The sequence below is a fragment of the Pongo pygmaeus genome, chromosome 21 (genome assembly GCF_028885625.2).
Source record: "Pongo pygmaeus isolate AG05252 chromosome 21, NHGRI_mPonPyg2-v2.0_pri, whole genome shotgun sequence".
Taxonomy (NCBI): Eukaryota; Metazoa; Chordata; class Mammalia; order Primates; family Hominidae; genus Pongo; species Pongo pygmaeus.
Window position 1 is genome coordinate 41,421,435 of NC_072394.2, and position 24,473 is coordinate 41,445,907.

General features: G+C 42.3%; 1 protein-coding gene across 3 annotated transcripts in view; it reads left to right on the forward strand.

Moving 5' to 3' along the window:
- The window catches only part of DHX35 (DEAH-box helicase 35), a 78,917-nt gene that overhangs the window by 17,988 nt on the left and 36,456 nt on the right, over positions 1–24,473 (forward strand). For all 3 annotated transcript variants that reach the window (XM_063659380.1, XM_054467529.2, XM_054467526.2), the window contains exons 4-9: positions 3,502–3,579; positions 11,210–11,314; positions 13,844–13,905; positions 14,743–14,812; positions 17,205–17,264; positions 24,089–24,201. In XM_063659380.1, coding sequence (XP_063515450.1) covers positions 3,502–3,579; positions 11,210–11,314; positions 13,844–13,905; positions 14,743–14,812; positions 17,205–17,264; positions 24,089–24,201 — 488 coding nt within the window. The remainder of the gene's footprint in view (positions 1–3,501; positions 3,580–11,209; positions 11,315–13,843; positions 13,906–14,742; positions 14,813–17,204; positions 17,265–24,088; positions 24,202–24,473) is intronic.

The following is a 24,473-nucleotide window of genomic DNA, read 5'->3' on the forward strand; positions in this document are numbered from 1 at the left end:
AATTATTTTTCTTTCACTTAACACTACTACTAAGAGATTAGATTGGCTATGTGTGTTTGAAGTTGGGTAATATGTTGTGTTCTATTTATGTGTCATGACTTTGGTTTGCTGAGCTTGAAGTCCAGGACACAGATTTTTATTTGTTTCCTTGGACAAATTATGTGGCCTCTTTGTTTCTTCATCTGTGTATTGTTGATGATGATGTTACCTTCCTTATAGAATTTATTTTAAGGATTAAATGGGTTAATGCATATAAGGCACTCAGCACAGTTCCTGGCACTTAGTAAGGTGCTCATTGACTCTTAGCTATTATTCTTATAGTTCTGTTTTTTTTTTTTTTTTTTTTTTTTGTATTTGTGTTGATTGGGGTGGTTGGTAGTATTTTGTGTATGTATTTAATACAAGATAAACTTTATAGTTTTTATAGCAAAAACCCTACATTATCTTCAACCCTTTGTTTCTTACAGTGATTTTCTAAACTTTATTTTTAACTACTTTTAGACTAATAGAAAAATTGCAAAAAACAATACAGAATTCCCTTATACTCTTCACTACTAGTGCAGAGATCAAAAGCAGGACATTAACATTGGTACAATAATAGTAATTAGACTATAGGTCTTATTTAAATCTCATCAGTTTTCTTACTAAGATTCTTTTTTAGTTCTAGGATCCTACATTGCAGTAGGTCCCTAATCTTTTCTAGGTTGTGCGAATTCCTCAGTATGTCTTCATCTTTCATGAACTTGACACTTTAAAAGAATAATAGGATTTACTTTGCAGAATGTTCCTCAGTTTGGGTTTATGTCATGTTTTCTCATGATTAGAAGGAGCTTATGTATTTTTGGCAAGAATACTACAGAAATGTTACTGTATCCTTAGTGCATCATGGGTTCATAATGTTGATATGTGTTACCACTGGTAATAGCAACTTTGGTCACTTGGTTAAGATTCCAGCTTTTGCCTGTGAAGCTACTGTCTTTCCCTTTTTAGTTGATAATGTATCTTGGGGGACATATTTTCACACTGCAAATAGTCTGCTTTTCTTCCAACCCTCACCTACTAAGTTTAGCATCCCCCTCAGTGGATCTTGTCTGTAGCAGTGATGATTTTCTTTTCTCCTCTTTTCCTCTATCTTTATTAAATGTAATTTTCTGTAAGGAAGAACTGTGCTTTCTTCCTCACTTATTTCTTAGATTATTTGCGTATATCAATATGGATTCATAGATACTTATTTTTTTCTATGTGTTAAAGCCCAATACTGTCATTATTTATTGTGTTGCTCAAATTGTTTCATCTTTGAACGTTAGGAGCTCCTTCATTTTGGCTCCTGTTTTCTTTCTAAAAGCTTTCATTTTTTTGACCACTTCCTTACTTTCTAGTACTACAAGATGTTTCAGGCTTGTCTTGTATTTTTCCTACACAAGCCCTAGTTCCTTTTATTGGAGAACGATGTTTAGAAATCATGATCTGGGGCCAGGCGTGGTGGCTTACACCCGTAATCCCAGCACTTCGGGAGGCCAAGGTGGGTGGATCACCTGAGGTCAGGAGTTTGAGACCAGCCTGGCCAAGATGGCAAAACCTGGTCTCTACTAAAAATACAAAAAATTAGCCGGGCATGGTGTTGCATACCTGTAATCCCAGCTACTAGGGCGGCTGAGGCAGGAGAATTGCTTAAACCCAGGAGGCGGAGGTTGCAGTGAGCCGAGATTGCGCATTGCACTCCAGCCTAGGCAACAGAGCGAGACTCTGTCTCAACAAAAAAAAAGAGAAATCATGATCTGGATGCTAGAGTGCTCATTGCTACTGAGATGTCGTTGCTGAGTCTCAGTGAGCAGACTTAGGAAATATATGTATGAATATTAAGCCATACATTATAAAAACATGTAGCTATCTGTATCTGTCTATCCATCTATATCTTAAACGCCATGAGTTTATGCAAATGCTTCTGATTCCAATCTAATACCATAGGGCTCTTCTGAGCCTTTCTTTATTTATAACTTCTCTGCAACAATGAGAAGGTTAGTCCTCATTATCTACAGTATATTTGTGTATTCATTAAAATAGTTTCAGAATTGCTAACTCGTAACCTTGTTTGGATATTTACTAACTAGATTACAGCATTTATGTTCAGTTCTTTCTGTCTTTAGCCTTACAACATCCAGTCAAGATATATTTTTCCATCATTACTTAGGTAAGTTCTTTTCTTCTCCACCCCCTGCAGTGTGGTTATGTTATTCATTTGTAGTATAGAAAGGGTCATCTGTTAGTGTTTATATTTCCTTTAGGTTCCCCTCCACATCCTGGTTGGTTTTATTTGTCTTTTGGATATTTAAAAAGTATGTGAAACATGCATGGCTATGATTCTTAGAGTCAGAGCTACACAAAAAGATCTATTGAGAGCATTGACACCCCCTCTTTATCCCTGTTCCCCTGCCTCCATTTCCCCTTCTTTCTACACCTTTCCCACCCATTCCCTGTAGACAACTATTTCTTAGTATCTATATTATCCTTCCTTTATTTCTTTTGAACACATGAGCAGGTACACGCAATAACTTTTAAAATCTTTTTTCTATTGTAGAAGTAATACATGTTCATTGTAAAACTATTAGATGTTAGAAAAACATGTAACTGATAACCACTGTTATCCATATTGAATTTTAAGGGCATATAATCAAATAAATACATAGATATTAAATAAGTACATAACTCAGATAAATACACTTAAATCAAATTTTTTTTTTTTTTTGAGAAAGAGTCTCTCTCTCTCACCCAGGCTGGAGTGCAGTGGCACGATCTTGGCTCACTGCAACCTCCACCTCCCAGGTTCAAGCGATTATCCTGCCTCAGCCTCCCGAGTAGTCACGATTACAGGCATGTGCCACCACACCCACCTACGTTTTTATATTTTTGGTAGAGACAGGGTTTCACCATGTTGGCCAGGCTGGTCTTGACGTCAAGTGATCTGCCTGCCTCAGCCTCCCAAAGTGCTGGGATTACAGGCATGAGCCGCCACACCTGTTCAATCAAATTTTATATATGTGTACTAATCTAATGGTGTATAGTCATATATATAAAATCCACTTGTTTTATTTAATATGGCTGAAATGTGTTGTGTGGTTGATATTTATATTGAGCCATCTCTATGTGTGCTTAAAAATTCTTTGTTCTACAGATTTAGCACTGTTTTGAGTGACCTGTGGATAATTTTTTGTTCCCTGAGGCATCTGTAGTACATGGTGATTTTCCAGGACTGGGGTGTCAGAATGCTGGAATTGTGCCTTAGTTCTTCTGTTGATCAGCTTTGATGTGAACTTAAGTAAATTACCTAACATTACCAAGCCTCAGATCTTCCATCTGTAAAATAATTCCCAAAGTTCTGCTGGGACAAGAACTGTACTTTTTCCTTTCTTAGTGATTTTAAGACAATACGGGAGCATCTTGGGGGAGATTGTTCTGGAAAAGTGGTGTCATATGTATACTTAGATGTGATTTTGTTTGTAGTACCTTGCAGAAGCCGGCTGGACAGCTGAAGGAAGAGTGGTAGGAGTGACCCAGCCTCGAAGAGTGGCTGCTGTTACAGTGAGTTTCTTTTTGTATTGGAAAGATTCTATCTGCGTTGTCTACATTTGTGATTTGTTTACATTTCCTAAAGGCTTTAAATGAATAGAAGTTGCTCCTTAAGAGTTTAGGTCTTCAGTTTTTATGTTTTTTTTATTTTTATTTTTTTCCTGAGACAGAGTCTCACTCTGTTGCCCAGGCTGGAGTGCAATGGAGCTATCTCAACTCACTGCAACCTCTGCCTCCCGGGTTCAAGCAATTCTCCTGCCTCAGCCTCCTGAGTAGCTGGGATTACAGGCATGTGCCACCACACCTGGCTAATTTTTTAATATTTTTAGTAGAGACGGGGTTTCACAATGTTGGCCAGGCTGTTCTCAAACTCCTGACCTTGTGATCTGCCTGCCTCAGCCTCCCAAAATGCTGGGATTACAGGCATGAGCCACTGTGCCTGGCCAGGTCTTCTGTTTTAAGAGAATTATGATTTGAATATTTTTGTTAAATTGATCCTGCACATTATGAGCATTTTAAACAATAAAGTGCTGAGGAAATAAAAAAACAATATATTTTTTAAACCCCAAATTTCACCATCCAACATAAACAATGTGAACATTTGTGAACATCATTCCAAGCTTCTCCTAAAGATGAAGATGAATGGTTGACTGCCTGGATAGAAATTATTTTATAAAAATGAGATCATATTTAATATTTATATTTTTTATTGAATTTAACAAAATAGGAAACTTTAGTGAAATAGGAGTAGCGACTGTACTTTGGATAAATGTTCACCACAAGATAATTTATTAAAGCTTGAAAAGTAAGAAAAAAGAGTATAAAAAACTTCAGGGTGTTAGCTATATTTCAAATTACACCTTATAGTTTCCTGTTATGAAAGAAGAGGAAATTAGCACATGTATTCTTCTTTCCACCTTCCCTTTCTCCATTTGTTGTAGATACAGTCCTGTCATTTTCATTTCAAGATTTATAATGTACATGTTCTTAATCATAATTCTCACAGGTGTTTAACCTTAATTCTAGCTTGAATGGATTCAGTTCTCATCATTAGTTATTTTCTATGGTTTTGCCAACCTTGAATTGCTTGTTTTGCTTTTATTTCTTGTATTGGCTGAATTTTATCATTCAGCTTTTTTTTTTTTTAATATGCTTGAGAATATTCAGTTGTGGTTTTTGTTGATATAAAATTCTTGATTCACACTGTCCCTGCGAACTGCAGACTTTGCTCACTGCCTTTTGGCATTGAGGATCACGGTGTAGAAGTCTGAGCCACCATAAGTTTTTTGTTGATAGCATGTTTAAATTCTTTTGTTGTTTTTAAATTAGCTCTGAGAGATTGGGTGTGGTGGCTAATGCCTGTATTCCCAGCACATTGGGAGGCCGAGGCAAGAGGATTGCTTGAGCCTAGGAGTTTGAGAACAGCCTGGGCAACATAGCAAGACCCTGTCTCTACAAAACAATTTTTTAAAAAATTAGCTGGGCATGCTGGCACCTGCCTGTGGTCCCAGCTACTTGGGAGGCTGAGCCAGAAGGATCTCTTGAGCCCAGGAGTTTTAAGGTTGTGGTGAGTTATGATTGTGTCATTGTACTCCAACCTTTACCCTATCTCCAAAAAAAAAAAAAAAAAAAAAGCTTAAAGAAAAGGAAGTAGGGCCTTTAGTTTGCGGCCTTTACCTGGACAAAAAATTAATTCTATTTCCCCAAGTTATTTTTGTTGTGTACTGAGTTTTAATTATTGTGTTGTCGTTTTGCCCAAAGTTCATTTTCTAATAGTGTTCAATTAAGAAGTTATATAGTTTTACAAGTTGTGTGTGTGTGTTGTGTTTTTGTATGAAAATGGGGCTAACAGTTTGGAAACCAAGTTGCAAATGCTGCTGGAGTTAATCTTTTTTGTCACTAAAAGATGACTCAGTTACCTAAAATTAAAGCAATTTTTCCTGTTTGTGGTTTGGAATCCCAGCTCTTAATCAGTTTGCATTTTAGTTCCAAATTTGTAGCCATGGATAACTTCCATGAAACCACAGCTTTCTCTTGAAAGAGCAAAGAGCATGTAATATATTAATAGAGCTGTCAAGTTTGAAATGCTACATCTCAGAAAGTACTTTATGTGCAGACTAAAATCTGCAAACAATCTCAGAGCCTAAAAACAGATTGCATAAGCTGTTGCTTGATCTCTGTGAGAGGCAATTAGTAGTGAGTATGCTTGTTGAACTCATGTGGTCTGGGTTTGACTTCAAGACCAGGTAGGTCCTCCCTGACCTGTGATTCAGATTCAGCTCTAACACCTGTCTTATTTCAGTTTCCTCATTTGTGAAAACAACAGTGTCTTGTCTACCTCATGGGCTGTGTGTCTATTTAATGAGATACAAATTGTGAAAGCTTAGAGCACAGCACTGGCCAGTAGTAGGTGCTCAGTGATTTTTTTTTTTTTTTTGGTCTTTTACCTCACTTTCCTTTTGGTCTGTCAAAAAGATAGTATTTGTCCAGTCTAGTTGATGAGGTTATTGGGAGCAGAACTAAAGTGATAGAGATAAAAATCTATTAAAAAGCCAATAGAATATAACCTTGTGTGATTATAAATAATAAAAATTTAAAAAGAGTTTGAAAATAAAAATAAATACTTTTTATAGCAGATGTATTCAAATAGTGAAGGAGTAAGAATAAACAGGTTTGGCTTTTACCTTATAGACCCGTAAAATGATTATATTTTTTTTTTTTTTTTTTTGAATATTTATATCAACTTTATTCACAATAGCTAAAAACCAGAATGAACTCAAATGTCCATTAATTGGTGAATTAATAAAACAAATCGTGGTATATCGAATCAGTAGAATACTACTTACCAAGAGAAAGACACAGACTTCTGACATGCATCACAAGAAGAAATCTCAGAAGCACCATGTTACATGACAGAAGACTACATATGATTTAATTTATAGGAAATTTTAGAAAAAGCAAAACAGGAAGCAGATCAGCGGATGCCTGGGGTCAGAAGGTAGCGGGAAGGGCCTGGCCATAAAGGGGCACAAGGGAACTTCAGGAGTGATGGACGTGTGCTATGTCATGATGTGGTGGCAGTGACAGGACTCTATACATTTGTCAATACTCATTGAATTGTACAGTTAAAATCAGTGAATTTCATTTTTTTTTTTTTTTTTTTTTTAATTTCTGAAGTATTTATTGATCATTCTTGGGTGTTTCTCGGAGAGGGGGATATGGCAGGGTCATAGGATAATAGTGGAGAGAAGGTCAGGAGATAAACACATGAACAAAGGTCTCTGGTTTTCCTAGGCAGAGGTCCCTGCGGCCTTCTGCAGTGTTTGTGCCCCTGAGTACTTGAGATTAGGGAGTGGTGATGACTCTTAAAGAGCATGCTGCCTTCAAGCATCTGTTTAACAAAGCACATCTTTCACCACCCTTAATCCATTTAACCCTGAGTTGACACAGCACATGTTTCAGAGAGCAGGGGGCTGGGGGAAAGGCCATAGATCAACAGCATCCCAAGGCAGAAGAATTTCTCCTAGTCAGAACAAAATGGAGTCTCCTATGCCCACCCCTTTCTACACAGACACAGCAACAATCTGATCTCTCCTTCCTTTCCCCACACTTCCTCCCCTTCTCTTCAACAAAACCGCCATCGTCCTCATGGCCCGCTCCCGATGGTCGCTGTCTCTTCGGAGCTGTTGGGTACACCTCCCAGACAGGGCAGCCGGGCAGAGGCGCTCCTCACCTCCCAGACAGGGCGGCTGGGCAGAGGCGCCCCTCGCTTCCCAGACGGGGCCGCCCGGGCAGAGGCGCTCCTCTCCTCCCAGACGGGGCGGCCGGGCAGAGGCGCTCCTCACTTCCCCGACGGGGCCGCCCGGGCAGAGGCGCTCCTCGCTTCCCAGACGGGGCCGCCCGGGCAGAGGCGCTCCTCAGTTCCTCCCAGACCGGGTGGCAGCCGGGCAGAGGCGCTCCTCACCTCCCAGACGGGGCGGCCGGGCAGAGGTGCTCCTCGCTTCCCTGACGGGGCGGCCGAGCAGAGGCGCTCCTCACTTCCCAGAGGGGGCGGCCGAGCAGAGGCGCTCCTCACTTCCCAGAGGGGGCGGCCGGGCAGAGGCGCTCCTCAGTTCCCAGACGGGGCGGCCGGGCAGAGGCGCTCCTCACTTCCTCCCAGATGGGGTGGCGGCCAGGCAGAGGCGCTCCTCACCTCCCAGACAGGGCGGCCGGGCAGAGGCGCTCCTCACTTCCCAGACTGGGCGGCCGGGCAGAGGCGCTCCTCACCTCCTAGACGGGGCGACCAGGCAGAGGCGCTCCTCACTTCCCAGACGGTGTGGCGGCCGGGCAGAGGTGCTCCTCCCTTCCCAGATGGGGCAGCCAGGCAGAGGCGCTCCTCACTTCCCAGATGGTGTGGCGGCCGGGCAGAGGTGCTCCTCCCTTCCCAGATGGGGCAGCCAGGCAGAGGCGCTCCTCACTTCCTCCCAGACGGGGTGGCGGCCAGGCAGAGGCGCTCCTCACTTCCCAGAGGGGGCGGCCGGGCAGAGGTGCTCCTCACTTCCTCCCAGACGGGGTGGCAGCCGGGCAGAGGCACTCCTCACCTCCCAGACGGGGCAGCCGGGCAGAGGTGCTCCTCATCTCCCAGACGGGGCGGCCGGGCAGAGGTGCTCCTCATCTCCCAGACGGGGCAGCCGGGCAGAGGTGCTCCTCACTTCCTCCCAGACGGGGTGACGGCCGGGCAGAGGTGCTCCTCACCTCCCAGACGGAGTGGTCAGGCAGAGGCGCTCCTCGCTTCCCATATGGGGTGGCGGCCGGGCAGAGGCGCTCCTCACTTCCCAGATGGGGCAGCCGGGCAGAGGTGCTCCTCACTTCCTCCCAGACGGGGTGGCAGCCGGGCAGAGGCGCTCCTCACCTCCCAGACGGGGTGGCCGGGCAGAGGCGCTCCTCCCTTCCCAGACGGAGTGGCCAGGCAGAGGCGCTCCTCACCTCCCAGAGTGGGCGGCCGGGCAGAGGTGCTCCTCACTTCCTCCCAGACGGGGTGGCGGCCAGGCAGAGGCGCTCCTCACCTCCCAGACGGGGCGGCCGGGCAGAGGCACTCCTCACCTCCCAGAGTGGGCGGCCGGGCAGAGGCGCTCCTCACTTCCCAGAGTGGGCGGCCGGGCAGAGGCGCTCCTCACTTCCCAGAGTGGGCGGCCGGGCAGAGGCGCTCCTCACTTCCCATAGGGGGTGGCAGCCGGGCAGAGGCGCTCCTCACTTCCCAGATGGGGCAGCTGGGCAGAGGTGCTCCTCACTTCCTCCCAGACGGGGTGGCGGCCAGGCAGAAATGATTATATTTTTACAGAGATTTGTTAATTTATGCTCATTTTTTTAAATTTAAAATTTTTGTGGGTACATCGTAGGTGTATGTATATTTATGTACGCTCATTCTTATAAGCCTGTTTTCTCCGTAAGTTCCTGGTATCTCTATGCACACATTCTCTACCTGTACCATATTCTGAGATTTATAATATAACGACATGTAGGGTTGAAATTGGAACAGTAACAATAACAAATCTGTCCTGGTGAAATGCTGGTCATTGGGAAATACAACCACCAGAGGTAGAGCAGTGTAGGATAACTTTCTGGTTTCATAAGACATTTTGAAAGCCTACATGATATAGACCAGCTGCCGGATGATTGATTTGGTTTTGGCCTCCCCATTCTGTAATTTCAAGTCACCAGGCAGAGCTGCTTCTGATCCTCATCTGCTCTTCAGTGTCTTAAACACTGATGGGCAGGAAACGCCTGGGTGTGCCTAGCTCAGAAGCTGAGTGCAGGGAGCCTCTGCCCTCCTGAGCCTGGGGCTGCTGGGGTGGAAAGGCTGGAGCAGTAAGCTCTGTCTCAGGACACCTCCTGTGCCAGCCATGTTCTGAAGTCAGCACTTGGGAACTGCGTGGGTGCTGGGAAGGTTGTCTCACCTGTGAAAGAGGGAGACCGAACTCCTTCCTTCTGTGGGGATTGGTGTGCTGGGCCCTGGGAAATCTCTATTAATATTGCTTCCCTTTGGTTCTTTTCATTTAGGTAGTTTATGTGGTGGTGAATACTAAACTTTCTTTTCTTTCTTTCTTTTTTTTTTTTTTTGACACAGCCTCTTTGTCACCCAGGCTGGAGTGTAGTGGCGTGACCTCGGCTCATTGCAACCTCCACCTCCCCAGGTTCAAGCGATTCTCCTGCCTCAGCCTCATGCGAGTAGCTGGGATTACAGGCGCATGCCACCATGCCCAGCTAACTTTTTGTATTTTTAGTAGAGATGGGGTTTCACCATGTTGGCCAGGCTGGTCTTGAACTCCTGACCTCAGGTGATTTGCCTCCCAAAGTGCTGGGATTATAGGTGTGAACCACCACGTCCGGTCCTATTTTCTTTTAAATTAAACTAAATGATATTCATTATTGCTCTTCCACTTTTATGCTTGTTCATTCTTTTAAATATTTTCTATTAATAAGTTAACTTTTGAATAGCCTTCTTGGGGGAATGCAGAGATCTTGCTGTTGGATTCATTTTTCTCTTTCCTGCATTCGCTTTTTATTTGTTATGTTTTGATGGGTGAAATTTTGTCTATAGTTTATGATCTTCATAATGTATTACATATTTTGTCTTTCACTTTATTATGCTACCTTGGATTTTTTATTAATCTTCTCATCCACTCATCTGCCTGCTTTATTTTAAACCTGAGTTCTTGTCTTTATTTCCCCTCTCAGTGGCTTTGGCAGCTGGGACACAGTTGTGAACTGTTTCAGGTATCTCATTCTTGAAACTTACCTTTTTGCCTTCAATGAGAAAATGAAAGTGGCCCAGCATTGAATATGATAATTCCTGTTCTGCCTTCACGGTCCAGGGGGATGGGTTTTCTTTTCGAGCGTGGAGATGAAAAGTTGTCCCTGGTTGGTGTGCCCTTTGTTTAGGAACAGGGTGAATCTTGTCATTTCTTTTACTTTCCTTTTTGCTTTGGCCACCAAATTTAGAGCTGAATTTGTGGCTCAACTTGAATAATTTTGGCATACCTATGTTTAACATTTTCTCATTGGCTTTGATCTTTTGAAATTTTTTCTGTAATTTTTTGGATCTTGATCCGTGACATTTTTATGTGATTTTGTTTTTCATTGTGTATGTTCTTATAAGTTGCCCCAAGACCATTATAGAATGAAGTGAGATATATAAGTTAATAATTGGCTGGGTGCGGTGGCTCACGCCTGTAATCCCTGTACTTTGAGAGGCTGAGGCGGGCAAATTGCTTGAGGTCAGGAGTTCGAGACCAGCCTGGCCAAAATGGCGAAACCCCATCTCCACTAAAAATACAAAAATTAGCTGGGCCTGGTGGCGCTTGCCTGTAATCCCAGCTACTTAGGAGGTTGAGGCAGGAGGATTGCTTGAACCTGGGAGGTGGAGGTTGCAGTGAGCCGAGATTGTGCCACTGCCCTCCAGCCTGGGTGACAGAGTGAGACTCTGTCTCAATAATAATAATAATAAAAATTGCAAAAATTATTATGCTTGTTCTCTAATAACTTGTCTTTTTCATTGTTCACATACTATTTAAAATATAAATGACCTTTAGATTTTCCATAGTATGTGCGCTGTGCAGTAATTTCTATGTCTCTGTTTTCAGCATGATCTTTCTTCCCAAAGGTTGCAGGGAGAGTAGCTGAAGAAAGGGGTGCAGTGCTGGGCCACGAGGTGGGCTACTGCATCCGCTTTGATGACTGCACAGACCAGCTGGCCACGAGAATTAAGGTAAAGTGCTCAAGCTGCTTTTCCTGGTGGAAATAAGGAAGAAGATTATTTTGGGAGAATTAAAAACATGTAGTCCTTGCTGCTGTATAGGACATTGATACCATGGCAGAAAGTGAAGAAAAGTATCCTAACATTCAGAGACTTTAGTCAGCTGGGAGACACAGAGCTCTTTTTTTTATTTTTTTTATTTTTTAGACGGAGTCTCGCTCTGTCACCCAGGCTGGAATGCGGTGGCACGATCTCTGCTCACTGCAAGCTCCGCCTCCTGGGTTCACGCCATTCTCCTTCTTCAGCCTCCCGCGTAGCTGGGACTACAGGCGACCGCCACCACACCTGGCTAATTTTTTTTTTTTTTTTGTATTTTTAGTAGAGACGGGGTTTCACTGTGTTAGCCAGGATGGTCTCAATCTTCTGACCTCGTGATCCACCTGCCTCGGCCTCCCAAAGTGCTGGGATTACAGGCGTGAGCCACTGTGCCTGGCCGACACAGAGCTCTTTCAAAGAGTCCTGCAATCTTAGCCCAGAAAGGAGCTTGGAAGTAAGGTTTAGTCCCTGGTTCCAAAGATGAAGAGGTTAAGGGCTTAGAAGGTTGAATGACTTGCCTGATATTATATGCCAATCAGTGATAGGACCAAGACTCAAAGCTGTCTTTTCTTATGTGTATTTTATTGTATTTTCACTGACTCAAATAGCTATCGAAATATAGAAACAAGCCTGTAAAAGACTTAAAAATAGAGTAGTAGAAGTTGATAAAGTGTAGAATTCATGAATGTTGTTTCACTAATTAGTACTTTTCCATTTTCATATGAAAATGGATTTTACATGTGTTTCTTTGGCCTTGTTGCTAATATTAAAATAATTAGTATCAATAGTAATCAGTGTATAATCAACTCAACAGGGTGTGTACTACCTACCACCGTGCTAGAATCAAAGTCTAATCAGACAGTGCAATAAAACAGTGAATGAAAATAATCTGATGAAATGAAAATTGATTATTAGAATCTCAGTTACCTCTTAATTTGCAACAGAGGAAAATTGAAAATCAGGTGAGCTGAATGACCAATGTAGTGATTTGTAAAAATATGGACCTTATTTTCCAGATTGCCATATTTTGTTATATTCATTTTGCTAGGTGAAGGGAATATTTTTCTGTACCATCAAATATATTTGAACTAGCTAATTTTCAGTGGTTTGCATAACCATAAAAACCTTTGAGCCGTCCATAAAAACCTTTTGTATTCCATTTGGTCACAATTTCATGGTGCTCAGTTCTCAACTGGTGATTTGTCATTGGTGGCAGGTTCTCACTTTCACTCTTACGTATGTATGTGGCAGCTAGTACCAGGTCCAAGAAAAATATGATGGCAATGCATCCTGCTCTTAAAACAAAAAAAGTGAAAAACACTAAGATATAGCATGCAAGGGAGATGGTTTAACCTGAAAACAAATTCAGTACGTTAAGAAGGCTATTACTGAATGTGTCTGAAGCATTTTATAAAGATTCATTAATCTGAAATAATATTAGCTGACTTTTCTTAAACACTACTCTGTCCTAGGTCCTATGCTAAATGCTTTACATGTACAGTCAGTCCTCCGCATCCTGCGGGTTCTGCATCCGTGGATTCAACCAACCTTGAATTGCTAATATTACAAAATAAAAATGAAAAATAATGTAAATTAAAAAAATACAGTATAACAACTATTTACATAACATTTACATTGTTTTAGGCATTCTAAATAATCTAGAGATGATTTAAAGTATATGGGAGGGTATGCATAGGTTACATGCAAATACTATGCCATTTTATATAATGGACTTGAGCATCTGCAGATTTTGATGTGGGTTGGGGGGTTTCTAGAACCAACCCCACAAGGATACCAAGGAACTACTATACTATCTTATTTATTTTTCACATTAACTTGGTGAGGTAAATACTTTGATTACCTCGTTTTACAAATGAGCAATCAGGGACAGAGAAGATAAGTAACTTGTCCAAGGTTAACACAGCTTGGTAAGAGGTAGAGCCAGGATCTGAACTCCCAGCAGTCTGACACCATAGCCCATGTGCTTAACCATGATCCTGTCTAGATTCTGTAAAATAATATTAATTGAAGTTTAAGTTAATAACCTCAAGAACTGCAATCTATAGTCTTTGGGACATTTGAAGAGCAGTTATCTTAGACTTAGGGTGTTTCTTTGGACAGATACCTGTTGGTCTTCACTGCCTCTTTATCGATAGTACTGGTGGTGCAAGCCCAGAGGAAATGGGGCTTAGCTGATGTTCCCATAATAAATGCAAGTGAAATTCTGCTCAAATATTTGCAACTCCAGCTGAGGACCCTGTGTTTAAACCTTTTGTGAACAATTACATTGCTTGATAATGAAAATATGGGGGAATTTTCTCACAGTCCTTTGTGGGAATTTACTTGTACACATGCTGGCAAAGAGGTTGCACTTGAACTTAAAAAATACCGTTAATATATAGTGTAAGTGAATTATTTCTAAAGCTTTGTGTTTTTATTTTTTAGTTTCTTACTGATGGAATGCTGGTCAGGGAAATGATGGTTGATCCGTTGTTAACAAAATATAGGTAAATGTGTTTTTCTTATGATAGCTTTCCTAGTTTCCAAAGTCCCCAGGTAGACGGAGAAGCAGGTGTGTTAGTAGCTGGGATTCACGTCTGTGTTCAGCTGCCCCAAAGCTTTTCTCTTTACCTTGGCTGTTGGGACCCTTGGTGTTTTTCTTAGAATTTAAATAGTATGGCCTTTTACAGACACTCAGAAATGGGCACATTAAAATTCCTGTCATTACTTAGTCTAGTGACTTGTCCTTTTTATTTTGCCTTGTCACACTCCAGTATTGATGGTGACTGCAGAGAACTAACTGGCCTGTGTTAAATGTAATATACAGAGTCCAAATAATTTTTTATCACTTTCCCCCTCCTTGTATATCTGTCTGTCACTCACAGCATTAAAGCTGTCCTACCCAGGCTCTGGTATTCTCCAGGAGGATGTCACATTTGACTCCCTGGCCCACGTGTGTCACAACTGTAGTCAGCTACCTCTTTGACTGTTGTTATAGCTTAACAGTCTTCGGATGGTTGGGCTTTGTTCTGATTTTTATGTGTTCTGTGGGGTTATAGGTTATGTTTTCATTTAAAATCAGATATTAAATTCTATTGGAATTCAGTGTGGATGGCAAAACGCTTAAAGATAACAATAGTACACTTTTTAAAATTCAGATATGTTAATGTCACCGTTTTTATTAACCTAAGAATTGCCTCATTGTCAAAGAAGAGTGACTTAGGTTTACTTTTGATGCAAAGTGATTGTATGAGGACTGAATACCCAGAAGCTCTTTGATGGTCTAGATGAGATGATGTGTGGCTTTTTTAGAGGCTCACTGAGAGCTTGTCTTTGATTCTTAGTGTCATCATGCTGGATGAAGCCCACGAGAGGACCTTGTACACTGACATTGCCATTGGCTTGCTAAAAAAGGTATGACTTCACTGCCAGCTTTTTATTGTGTGTGTTTATTTTATTGCCTGATTACAAAAGCAATTGTAGCAACTTGGAAAATACAACAAAATACCAAGGAAGAAAATTAAAATCATCCATAATCCTACCCATTCAGAGAATATCAGTGGTAGAATGTTGGCATATTTTCTTCTGTTTTCTGTGTGTGTGTGTGTGTGTGTGTGTGTACTTGGATCTGTTTTGGCATACTAGGGATTGATTGAATTATATATACTAATTTGTATCTTGCATATTTCCCTTAACATTACATTAGGATCATTTTTCTGTGTCATTTAAATATTCTCTGAAGATGTTATTTTTAATGGCTATTTAATCACATCTCTATCATAAAGTATTTAACTTCCCCTACTGTTAGCAATTTATATGGCTTGCAGATTTTAAATATTATAAATACTGTTGCAGCAAGCACCCTTGTAATTGAATCTGCTGCATTTCTGTTTATTGTCTTTAACTTTTTATTATTAAGGTTTCAAACATATCCCAAAGAAGGTGTATAATGACCCCCATGTACCTTTCATCTGGCTTCAACAATTACAACTCACAACCAATCTTGTTTCAATCTTAACCTCCGCTCTCTCCTCCCTTCCCATATTTTCTGATTGTTTTCTTTGGACAGATTGCCAATTAGAGTCTAGAAAGAAGTGGTAGAACAGGGTGATTAAGAGCATAGGCATTGAGTCAGACTACCTGGGTTCAAATTCTGGCTTTGCTGAGTTTACTCATCTCTAAAATGGGGAAAATAGTAGTCTCTATATCTGTGCTGGTATACTTTCCCTTATGGTAGCCACTAGCCACCTGTAGCTATTGAGATAAAAGTTAATTAAAATAGAAGAAAGTAAAAAAATTCAGGTTCTCAGTCACGTTGGCTATTTTTCTTTCCTTCTCTCTTTTTTTTTTTTTCTTTTTTTGAGACGGAGTTTTGCCCTTGTTGCCCAGGCGGGAGTACAATGGCGCGATCTTGGCTCACCGCAACCTCTGCCTCCCAGGTTCAAGCGATTCTTCTGCCTCAGCCTTCCTGAGTAGCTGGGATTACAGGCATTTGCCACCATGCCTGGCTAATTTTGTATTTTTAGTAGAGATGGGGTTTGGTTCCTCCATGTTGGTCAGGCTGGTCTTGAACTCCCAACCTCAGGTGATCTGCCTGCCTCGGCCTCCCAAACTCTTGGGATTACAGGCGTGAGCCACTGTGCCCAGCCACATTGGCTATTTTTCTTTTCTTTTTTTTTTTTTTTCCACATTGGCTATTTTTCAAGGGCTCTATAGCCACAGGTGGCTAGTGGCTTATGCATCGGACAGTACAAATAAGGAAAGTTTTCATCATTGCAGAGAGTTCTGTTAGACATAGGTGCTGTATATTGTGATTTGTTATGAAGCTTAAGTAAGATAGCAAAAAACTTTTAGGTTGGTGCCTGGCATAGGGTCACAGCTAGACTGTGAGGTTCTTTTGTGCAAATTAGAAAAAGATGTCCCCTCTGGGAGGATGTCTAGAGCTAGGTAGGGGGCAGGTGGGCTGGACTGCTGAAGCCCCTAGCCCCCTCAGCCAGGCATCTTTGCACAGTGGGTACACTGTGTACCTGGATGCAGGGCCTCTGGGCTAGCACATAAGTTAGTCTGTATTAGTTGTTATTATTATTATTTTTCATTGTTATTTTATTCCATTGCCAAAGATTTGACTTTTTGATACTTTGAGGGAATTATTGTACCTTGTTATTACCTTTTTCAGGAACAGTATAATAAGAGAGCCGATTTCACTGAATCTTTGCCAACACTGAGTATTAACCTTAAAAAAATAAATCCTTGCCAATGGGGTAGATGGGGAAAAAAATCTCATTGTTATTATATATCTTAGCTGTAGCTCATTTGGTCACTTTTCCAATGCCTGTTGATTATGTGTTTCTTTGAGTAACTGTTAATATCTTTTATCTCTTTTTTTTGGCCATATTTCTGTCTTGGTGTTATCATTTATTGTTTGTTTGCTTTTAATATACTTTTTCATACATAGATTCAAACTATCTTGAGACCCAGGTGTCAGGAAAAAATGGTTTTATTCTCAGTAAATTCAAATTTGGGTCTTAAAGTTTCTTTATAGTTTTTATAATTTAAAAAAATTTACTTCGGAAAATTGCATACATTTACAAAATTGGAAGTAATAATGTAATGACTCCCCCCCCCCCCGCTTATTGACAATTATTAATTTGTAGTCAGTCCTTTCATCTGTAAGCTCCCTTACCTCCTTCTCAGGCAAAAAAGAAAAAAAAAGACACTGAATTTTTGAAATACATTTCAGATATCAAATGATCTCATCCATAAGTATTGTATTATTATCATTATTTCCTAATGTCTTCTTTTTTAGATTCAGAAAAAGCGAGGGGATCTTCGATTGATTGTGGCTTCAGCCACTCTGGATGCGGATGTAAGAGCCTTGCCTCCCCTTTCCTCCTCTCTTCACAAACACTTTTGTCCTATATATCCTTGGGAAGTTACCTCTAGCAAGAGCTTATCTTTGGCAGAATGCCCTATCTTCTTTATGGGACCATCTGATGTCCTAGATTTCATATAATCAGAGGATGCTCCTTTTCAGCTTGTGAAATTAGACTGTAATTAATTGAGCTCATAATTACCTACCTGTCTTGTTTATCTACATACTGTCTTTCTCCCCACTTAGGCAGCTTCTTTTTGTTGTTTTTTCAGTATGAGCCTGTATTTCTTGAATGTGTTTATTTATGACTATATTGTATATATTTAGATTTTTCTGTGCAATTGAAGTTTCTCCTAGGCTGGGCACGGTGGCTCACACCTGTAATCCCAGCACTTTGGGAGGCTGAGGTGGGTGGATCACTTGAGGTCAGGAGTTTGAGGCCAGCCTGGCCAACATGGTGAAACCCCGTCTCTACTAAAAATACAAAATTAGCTGGGCGTAGTGGCTCATGCCTATAATCCCAGCTACTTGGGAGGCTGAGGCAGGAGAATCGCTTGAACCTGGGAGGCAGAGGTTGCAGTGAGCCGAGATCGCTCCATTGCACTCCAGCTTGGGCAACAAGAGCGAAACTTCATCTCAAAAAAAAAAAAAAAGTTTCTCCTGTATATATAATAATTTCCATGTTAAAGTTTTCTATGGCTAGGTTTACATTATTTTTCTCTCTTGTTGACTGATAGTTTAAACAGCAGCTCAACTCAACCAATACTTTTGACCACTTACTATATTTACATGCAGAAATAGATGTTTGCAGTTCAGTGTGTTCAAAGTACTGAGGCAGCTAAGGAGGGAGCCCTTAACTCCAGCCAGCTGGGGGGTGCCCAGAAACTTTCATAGAGGTGGTGACCTACCAGCTGTGCTTGAAAGATGGACAGCCGTTTTCCAGATGGATGAAGGTGGGGAAGGGCACCCTAAATATAAGTGAAATCACAGGGACGTGACCGTGAGTTTATGGAACTTCGAGTCTTATCTTACCTGCCAGGCCCTCATGGGTGAATTACCCTCGAACTCCCTCTCTGACTTTATCTTCTTCCACTTTCTCCAGTGTGCCCTACATTTCAGCCTCACTGGTCTTGCTGTTCCTCAAAACAACCCAGGCATGCTTCTGCTCTGGAGGAACCCTCTTTTTAGACCATTCCTTCCCCAGACAGCCTAAGGTTCTCTCCTAATTTCATTCCAGTTTTGAGCATTTATTATCTCCTCAGAGAGACACTCTCTAAAACAGCACCCCAATTGCTCTTTATTCCCTTATTCTGATTTTTTTTTTTTATGTTTCTCACTTGTCTATCACTACTTAACATTATATGCATTGTTTATTGTGTGTCTCCTGTCACTAAAATATAAGCTCCATGAAGATTAGGACTTTGTCTTATTTTATCTCTTCCACCTAAAACAATGTCTAGCACAGAGTAGGCACTTGGGTTGAATGAATTTTGACTGAATGGCAAGCAATGGAAGATTAAAATGGGGAGGTTGGGGTCAGATGACGGAAAGCCTTATAGGCTCAGCCAGAGAGGATGAACTCTATCCTGTATCTGGTTGGGAGCCATGGGAACATGTGAGAGAGGGCAGTGACTTCATCATGTTTGGGCTCTATAAAGATCATTCTGAGTGCTGTGTATAGGAGACGAGAGTAGATATGGAGTCTCTAGTAAGGAGGCCAGTTCTGAAATCCAGGTGAGATGTGGTCCCTGACTCTTGGCTCCTAGTCTCCCTGTGGCTTCTGGGATACACAACAACTTGGAGAGAGAGAAAGCTCACCATGGCGAAGGTAAATGTCCAGTGTGTCCCGAGACTGGTTTCTCAGACCTTTCCACAGGCTGTAGGAGTCTGCTGTTTAGGTCTGCCCATGGTAACTTTTGGGTTAAAGCTCCTCTGTTGCCCTGTTTAATTGTCATCTCCCTCACCCATGGTATCTGCTGGCATGCTATTTTGTGGACTATGGCTGACTTCACCTCCAGTTAGCTCCTCTGTGGCCACATTACACAGAACATCTCTATCTCTTTTTCACCCCCCCCTTAAAAATTATTAAATTAAAAATTATTCCAGTTTTTATTATGTTGAAAACTATAATGTCCAAGTCTTTGCTTAGATTCATTTTATTTATTTATTTATTTATTTTTTGAGACCAAGTCTCGCTCTCTTGCCCTGGCTAGAGTACAGTGGTGTGATCTCAGCTCACTGCAACCTCTGCCTCCCAGGTTCAAGTGATTCTCGTGCCTCAGCCTCCCAAGTAGCTGGGACTACAGGCATGAGCCACCATGCCTGGTTAATTTTTGTGTTTTTCGTAGAGGTGGGGTTTCATCATGTTGGCCAGGCTGGTCTCAAACTCCGGACCTCAGGTGATCCTCCCGCCTTGGACTTCCAAAGTGCTGGATTTGCAGGCATGAACCGCCACGCCTGGCCAGATTCATTGTTAATTAATACTTACTAATTGTTCACAATTGCCTTTTATTGTCTTGGTGGAATACAGAGATGAAAAAAATCGCTTCTTTCATTTCTGTCTGTGGTAGTTGATATAGATGACTTTCTGGAGCAATTTTGTAAGCGGGAAGGCAGCATGTAGGAACTTTGTCATGCCTTGCTCTGCTGTGATTCGGGACATGCTGGACCTTTGGTGAACTGGGCCATTCCTTCTTATCCTGTCCTTGCTGCTCAGCTGGTGCCTCCTGTGTAAGGGGAACGGTGGTTTCTAAGTGTCTGTGAATGGGGGATCTGTGTGTGTGAGTCATCTCTGTGTGGGTTGTGGGTCCGTGTGTGAGAGGCCTACGTGAGGTATGGGATGTGAGTTCGTATGTGAGTGAAAGAAAGAAAGAGGATATAAGTGGGCAAAAGAGGGCAAGAATGAGGAGGACTATGTGGGAGTGGCAGTGGGGTTGGGTGTGGCTTAGGAAACATTTTGATCTAGAGGCGCAGGGAAGTCCAGAACTCATCCCCTGCCCCCCAGTGGCTGGGTCTGTGGGTGACAGACTAATTTCAAACCTCCTAGAGCTAGGGCTGCTGATAGGCCACCTGCTGTGGTTTCTCTCAGGGACTGGGGTGGCCCAGCCTGCAGACAAAGACAGCAGTGGCTGCAGCCAGGAGGCAGAGACCTGCAGAGCATGATGGGGCTGATCAAATAGCTGCTTTGGTTGCTTTAGCTGCTTTCTTAATGTAAGCCCAATTAAACGAACAATTATATAACATGACTGGATATAATTATGAAGTATTTATTGATCCTGTATAGCATGATGATATTGCTTTTCTTTTATTTGCGTCCAACTACATGGCAGAATATGGTTGCTGGTAGCTCCCATAGTTTTTTTGTCATAAGTCCAGCTACTTGAAGAGAGACTAATTTATCTTTCCAGGTTCTTAGAGAAGGAACTTAGGATCAGCTGGGGTCAGGTCCCCACCCTGGACCAGTCTACATGGGCCAAGGGCTGTTGGCCAATCATGGGCGTGTTGGGTAGACATGGCTGCTTGGCGGCCACTCCAGTGGGTTAGGAAGGAGCAGCTACCAGGGAAGGAGCCTATGGTGAGCTAGAAGACAACCCTGCAGATGGCCACGTCATTTACATTCCATTTCATAGACTGTCCCCTGCCTTTATATGATGTATGCTTCTTACCGTGTCTGTATGTCAATGTGACCCCACCTCTTTCAAACCTGACTCAAACTCTTCTTTTCTGGGTGTGTTGAACTCATTTTACTCTTCTTGTTCCTTGATTCTGCCTAAAGATTCTTGCATTGTTGGTACTATATTTATTTACTTTTTAATATATTTTGTATTTCCAAATAAAGATACAAGATAAAGATCTTAAAGGTCTTGTGCCTTCTCAGTAAATGCTGAGTCTTAATTCTTTTTGTTTTGAGATGGAGTTTCACTCTCGTTGCCCAGGCTGGTGTGCAATGGTGTGATCTCGGCTCACTGCAACCTCCGCCTCCCAGGTTCAAACAATTCTCCTGCCTCAGCCTTCCTAGTAGCTGGGATTACAGGTGCCCACCACCATGCTCAGCCAATTTTTTTTTATTTTTAGTAGAGATGGGGTTTCACTATGTTGGCCAGGCTGGTTTTGAACTCCTGACCTCAGGCAATCCACCCACCTTGGCCTCCCAAAGTGCCACCGCTGAGCCACCGCATCCAGCCGAGTCTTAATTCTTGAAAGAGTAACTCCCTATCTTTACTTTTCAGTACCACATATTCCTTAACGGTAAGGTTTAGGGATCTACTCTAATAAAATTGTCAAGGCATCATCTTCTTCCTTGTTCTGCTTGCTTTTTTGGTAACATTCACCCCTGTCCAAGCCCTTTGGTAAAATCTTCCTCCTCCTCCTTCCATAGCTCCTGGAGCCCTGCCGACTCCCCTCTCCTATCTCCTTGTTGGCTTCCTCTTGGGCTCCTTCTCTGTCTGCTCTTCCTCCTCAAGGCTGCACACCCCTGTGGTCCCTGGTTCAGCTGAGCCTTCGTGCTTGTAGCAGTCTTGACTGTGTGCCTGCACACCAGCCTTAGCTGTCTGGCAGCTGGCTAGCCACAGATATCCTAAACTCATAAACTTGTGACTCTCGGATTCTCCATCTCAGTCTCTTTATCGTGATCATAGTCGTTTAGGCCAAGACCTCCATTGCTTTAAGAAGTTTTTATCCCCGGTCGAGTAAGAGTCACTCCAGCCTTCTTTCCAGTGTGCACGTGTGTGCACGTTCACTCACTGATTGCCAGTTCCCACCAGCTGTATCTCTGGAATGCTTTGCCCAGGTTCACACTTTGTCTCCCCTGCACTATTATGATAGCTTCATTAATTAGTTTGTTTGCCTCGAATCTCTTATTTCCTCTGCCCTCCTCCAAAATGGCCACGGGAGTCTGGGATCCAGCTCACAGGTCTGATAATATCACACCCATCCTCACTGCCCTTGTCTTGCCCATCGAATAAAGTGCCAGTGCAGCTGAGCACTTGGGTCGCTTCAGAGTTATGGCTGACATCACTTATTGAGTGCCATTCTAGGCTAGACGTGTGCCACGGCTATCCCACATACTTTATTTGAACCTCACAGCAACCTTGCAGGGTGGATAGCAGTTTGTCCATTTTGCAGATGAGAGGGCTGACTCAGAGACGAGGGAGGCCTGCCCTAGACCTTGCCTCTGTCCTCCCTTAGGGACCCCTTTACATTTTAGTCCACACTGTGCTATTGTCCTTCCCAGCCAGTAATAATCCTCCTTAGCCTTTACAGTGCAGGCAAGGGATACTGCCGCCTCCATGAAGCTCTCCCTGAAAACTGGTAGTTCTTAACTTTTCATTCTATCAGATTGTAATCTGCAGCTCTTTCCTGGTCACAGGGTCAGTCTGCCTCAGGGTTTATTTTATGATCAGCTCTTTGCACGTCTGCCTTCTTTGGACTGTTTACTCTTTTGGGGCATGGGGTGTCTGTTCCCACTTGTTTGTGTGTTACTTCTAGTGTACCTGTGCTGTGCATATCATAGGGATGCAGGAAGGCTGAAGCGACTTGAAGGGTATTTACCCAAAAGAAAGTGAACAGGGGTACTGTGTGGAATTCTGCATAGCAAAACCTAGTTTTGTTGGCATGAGGCACTTTTATATCTGTGCTTATTCTTCTCAATATTGAGGTTAATGTATAACATCCCTGTATTTTGTAGTTAAATCCAGTTTACTCTTTTAAAAGTACCCCTCGGAGCCCCTTCACTTAGCGTTTGTTTGATGCCGTTCATTAGCACAGCTCCTGGGCTCCTGGGTTTCCTGGAGCAGGATGGGCATGTTTTGTAAAGGTACATAGGGAAATAAAGACAAGCTTTGTAGTTATGTAGCCAGGCCTCGGGCAAATGAGTAGAGGTGGGGAATGGAAAGGACACCCAGATTCAAATAATGGAGCACTCCACCCAACGGGATATCCATGCCCCCTCTGCAGTGGGCACCAGCTGCTTCCCATCTGGTGCTCACTTGCCTGCCTGCATGGTCACCTAGCTCTTCTCAGTCTCAGCTTCTCTTTGTACCTTAGGGTCACATTCCCCAAGAGAGGATCTTTGGTGGCGTTTCCTTCCCCCATCATTGGCCAGAGCCCTCAAGACAGGTTTCTTTGTGGGCTGCAAGTGGTGGTCAAGTATCATTAAATAGGATGTGGCCACCTGTTTGGGAGAAACTGCCAAGAGACATTTCTCCCAACAGGGTACTGCACGAGTGTCGGGGAAGTACATGATTGATGGCCTACCCCATACAAAGCCTCGCAGTCACTACTGTAGGGTGTGTAAAGATGGAGAAGACACTATCCCTGCCATCAAGTGGCCTAAAATCAGTAACAAAGGGGCCGGAAACACACCTACTGTTCACAGAAGGAAAAGTTTCCTATCAAATGATCTTATCTGTGTTTTCCAGATAGAGTTACCCACCAACCTGATCTAACCTATACTGAACTTGAATGACACCTTTGACCTAATTTTTGCTTAAATGAAATACAGAGGATAGGAATAATATAAATAATACTACAGCTACATGTTAACTCAGATGCTATACTGAATGCAGTTTTGAAATCTAATCTTTATTATTTTTATTAAAACTTTAGTAAAGACTCTGTCATTGAAATGTGATTCCCCACAATTACAGTTAGAAAAATGTGAATTTAAAAAATGTATTTTGCAACCCATAATCTGTATTGCACATATATAATCTTGCTACTCACCTGTCTTTGGCAAGTTTTATATTATTTTTTCTTTCCATGAATCACTATGAACCTTTTTTTTTTGAGAAATGAAGAATTAATTTTTTTCTTTTTAGAAATTCCGGGATTTCTTTAATCAAAATGAAACCAGTGATCCAGCAAGGGATACATGTGTGATCCTTACAGTGGGAGGGCGAACATTTCCGGTGGATATCTTTTATCTACAAAGGTTTGATGATGCTTGAATTCTTGATGATGGTGTTTAGAAAACTTGGCCTCTGATGTAGAATGTCAGAACTGCATTTGCTCACAACTCTAAAGGATGGGGAGGAGCATGTTTTGTGTCCCTTGTCATTGGTCTAGAATGTTCTTACCCTGCTCCGGATCACTGCTGAATTTAGTTTAAACACTTCATACTGACATGCAAGTTTCCGTAAATCTGTGGCCAGTAGCTCAGCCAGAGAAAGCAAAAGTGGTGAAAGGTTTTGGGGAGGGAAGCTT